The 2403-nt window shown below is 55.5% G+C and overlaps 1 protein-coding gene across 1 annotated transcript in view; it reads left to right on the forward strand.

Moving 5' to 3' along the window:
• Positions 1-251: 251 nt before the first annotated feature.
• Lcn6 (lipocalin 6) overlaps positions 252-2403 on the forward strand; it is a 5681-nt gene continuing 3529 nt past the window's right edge. Inside the window, exons 1-2 of the mRNA XM_008841987.2 lie at positions 252-341; positions 514-653. Of these exons, the coding sequence (XP_008840209.2) occupies positions 252-341; positions 514-653 (230 nt within the window). The remainder of the gene's footprint in view (positions 342-513; positions 654-2403) is intronic.

The following is a 2403-nucleotide window of genomic DNA, read 5'->3' on the forward strand; positions in this document are numbered from 1 at the left end:
CACAGGTCTGAGCTGGGCACCAAGGTCTCCACAGCTTAACACACACACACACACACACACACACACACACACACACACACACACACGCACATGCACATGCACATACATACAATTTGAATCATTTTATTTTGTAAGGAGCAGAGAGGCCAGGATGGTATCCCGGCAGTTAGTGGCCACCCACCCCGACTCTCAGAACCATATAAACGGTACATCCTGGCCCTGTGGTGTGGTGTGTCTGGACCACTAGGAGGATGAAAGTGGTATTGCTGTCTGCTCTTCTTGCTTGGGGCTTTGTGCCCAGGGCCCACGCAGTGTGGCTGGGAAGACTGGATCCTAAGCAGGTAACAGTCCTCCTGAGCAGTAAGCAGGTCCTTGGGGCCAGGTCCCACCTTTGAGGCCATATAACTTCTGGGTCCCCCAGGGACAGTTTGGACAGGCATGGGTGGAGGGGTGATCTGTATGAGGGTACCCTGAGGGAAGGGAGCCAGGTGCTTACCTGATGTTTCTACCTAGCTCCTCGGTCCCTGGTACATCCTGGCCGTGGCCTCCCGTGCAAAGGGCTTCATGGTAGAGAAGGACATGAAGAATGTGGAAGGTGTCATGGTGACCCTCACTCCAGAAAACAAGTTGAGAGTGCGGTCCTCTCGGCATGGGTGAGTGGCCAGCTTCTGCACCGTGGGTCCCCACACCGTTTTCCCTGGCAGCAGTACCTTCGCCAGGAGAGTTGCAGGCCACGTTTACCTGGTTTGGGCTGAGGCCTCTGACTCTGTATGTCTGCTCCTGGAGGGTAGGTTCCCCATCTGCATGTGCCCCCCATGGTGAACTTCCAGCCCCTGTGCTCGCCAAGGAGGGCTCCCCATCCCCCTGGGCTCCCTGCATTCACCCTCTGTCAATAGCCTTGACCTCTGATGGTACGCACTGATACTCCCTTGTCCTTGATGACTTGGCTGGTCCTGGTGTGCAGCCTGCCCTTCCTCTCTGTGAGCCGTTTGGAGCTGTGGAAGTTGGTTCACGCATTTGGTCCTCAGGGCCACGGGCTCCTCCATGGAGGAAATTCCTTCAGCAGTGAGGTCTCCAAGGCCTCAGGCCTAACTTGCTGTGGGGTCCAGCTGGCACAGCAGTCTCTGAGGTGCCTGGTGAAAGCCTGGTGGAGGGGAATTAGGATGAGTGCCTCTCCTCAGAGCAAAAGATCAGGGCCCTGTTCTAGGCTGAGGGCGGCTCAGCTGGACTGGCAGGCTGGCGGCTCAGCAAGGACTTGAGCCACCAAGGCAGAGTGGGGTCACTGTGACAAAATGCCTCGCATAAACAATTTATAAGGATGGACGGTTTACCCAGGCCCATGGGTTCCAAGGTTTCAGTCCTTGGCCAAGTTATGGTCCCTGTTGCTTTGAGACCACGATGGCTCAGTACATCATGGCAGAGAACACAGAGTAGAGGAGGTGGCTCATTTCATGGTGTTGAAGAGAGAGAGAGAGATAGAGGGAGAGAGAGAGAGAGAGAGAGAGAGAGAGAGAGAGGAGGGGGAGGAGAAGGAAGAGGAAGAGGAAGAGGAAGAGAAGGAGGAGGAGTCCTCAGTGATCTAACTTCCTCCCAGGGCTCACCCCCGGTAGTGGCACAGGCATCAAACCTTCAACACATGGCCTTTGGAGATATTCCATACCCACACTGTGGCATCCTGTGGCACTGGCTCCTGTCTCCTCCCCAGCTAGCGGCACCCCCTCTCTGCTTTCTGTCTCCTTGGTCTGACCACTTGGTGACCTCAGGGAAGTGCCCACTACAGGGCCTGTCCTATTGCGACTGGCTGTTTCCTTTAGCCCAAGTCCTCCAGGTCCAGCTCCTTTCCTTCTTTGGCTGGGTAACGTCCCACTGTGTGTTTATTCGGTGTCTGTTGACAAGCGTTTGGTTCTTCCCTTCCAGGCGGATAGACCCATGCTACTGTGAGGGCTGGTGCTCAAGTACTTCTAGTCCTTGCTTGAAATTCCCTCAAGGACACACCCCAGGAATGGGATCCCGGGCCACACGGCGAATCTCATGCTTAACTCTTTGAGGCCCTCTGCGCCTTGTGCTCTCTTACAGAGTGTAATACCTTTTTTTTCCTAGCCAGTGTTGGACATGCACACTTAGGGGGGCCCCACCTTTTGCATTAGAAATGTGGGCAGTGAGCCTTGGTAAGTTGGCCCCTTGGGGCAGAAGATGAGCTGGTAGAGGTGGGTGTGTCTAACCCTGGCAGATGTTGCCAAGCTGTCATCATCATGGAACAATCACCATGACATCGGGGATGGCGGCTCCTGGGTTGAGCACTTCGCCATCTGCTCTTTGCCATCTGCTGGTCTCAAGTGGACATGGGCATCTTCCTTCCTTCCTCCCTCCCTCCCTCCCTCCCTTCCTTCCTCCCTCCCTCCC

This window comes from Nannospalax galili, unplaced genomic scaffold, assembly GCF_000622305.1.
Source record: "Nannospalax galili isolate Female #2095 unplaced genomic scaffold, S.galili_v1.0 scaffold1421, whole genome shotgun sequence".
Lineage (NCBI taxonomy): Eukaryota > Metazoa > Chordata > Mammalia > Rodentia > Spalacidae > Nannospalax > Nannospalax galili.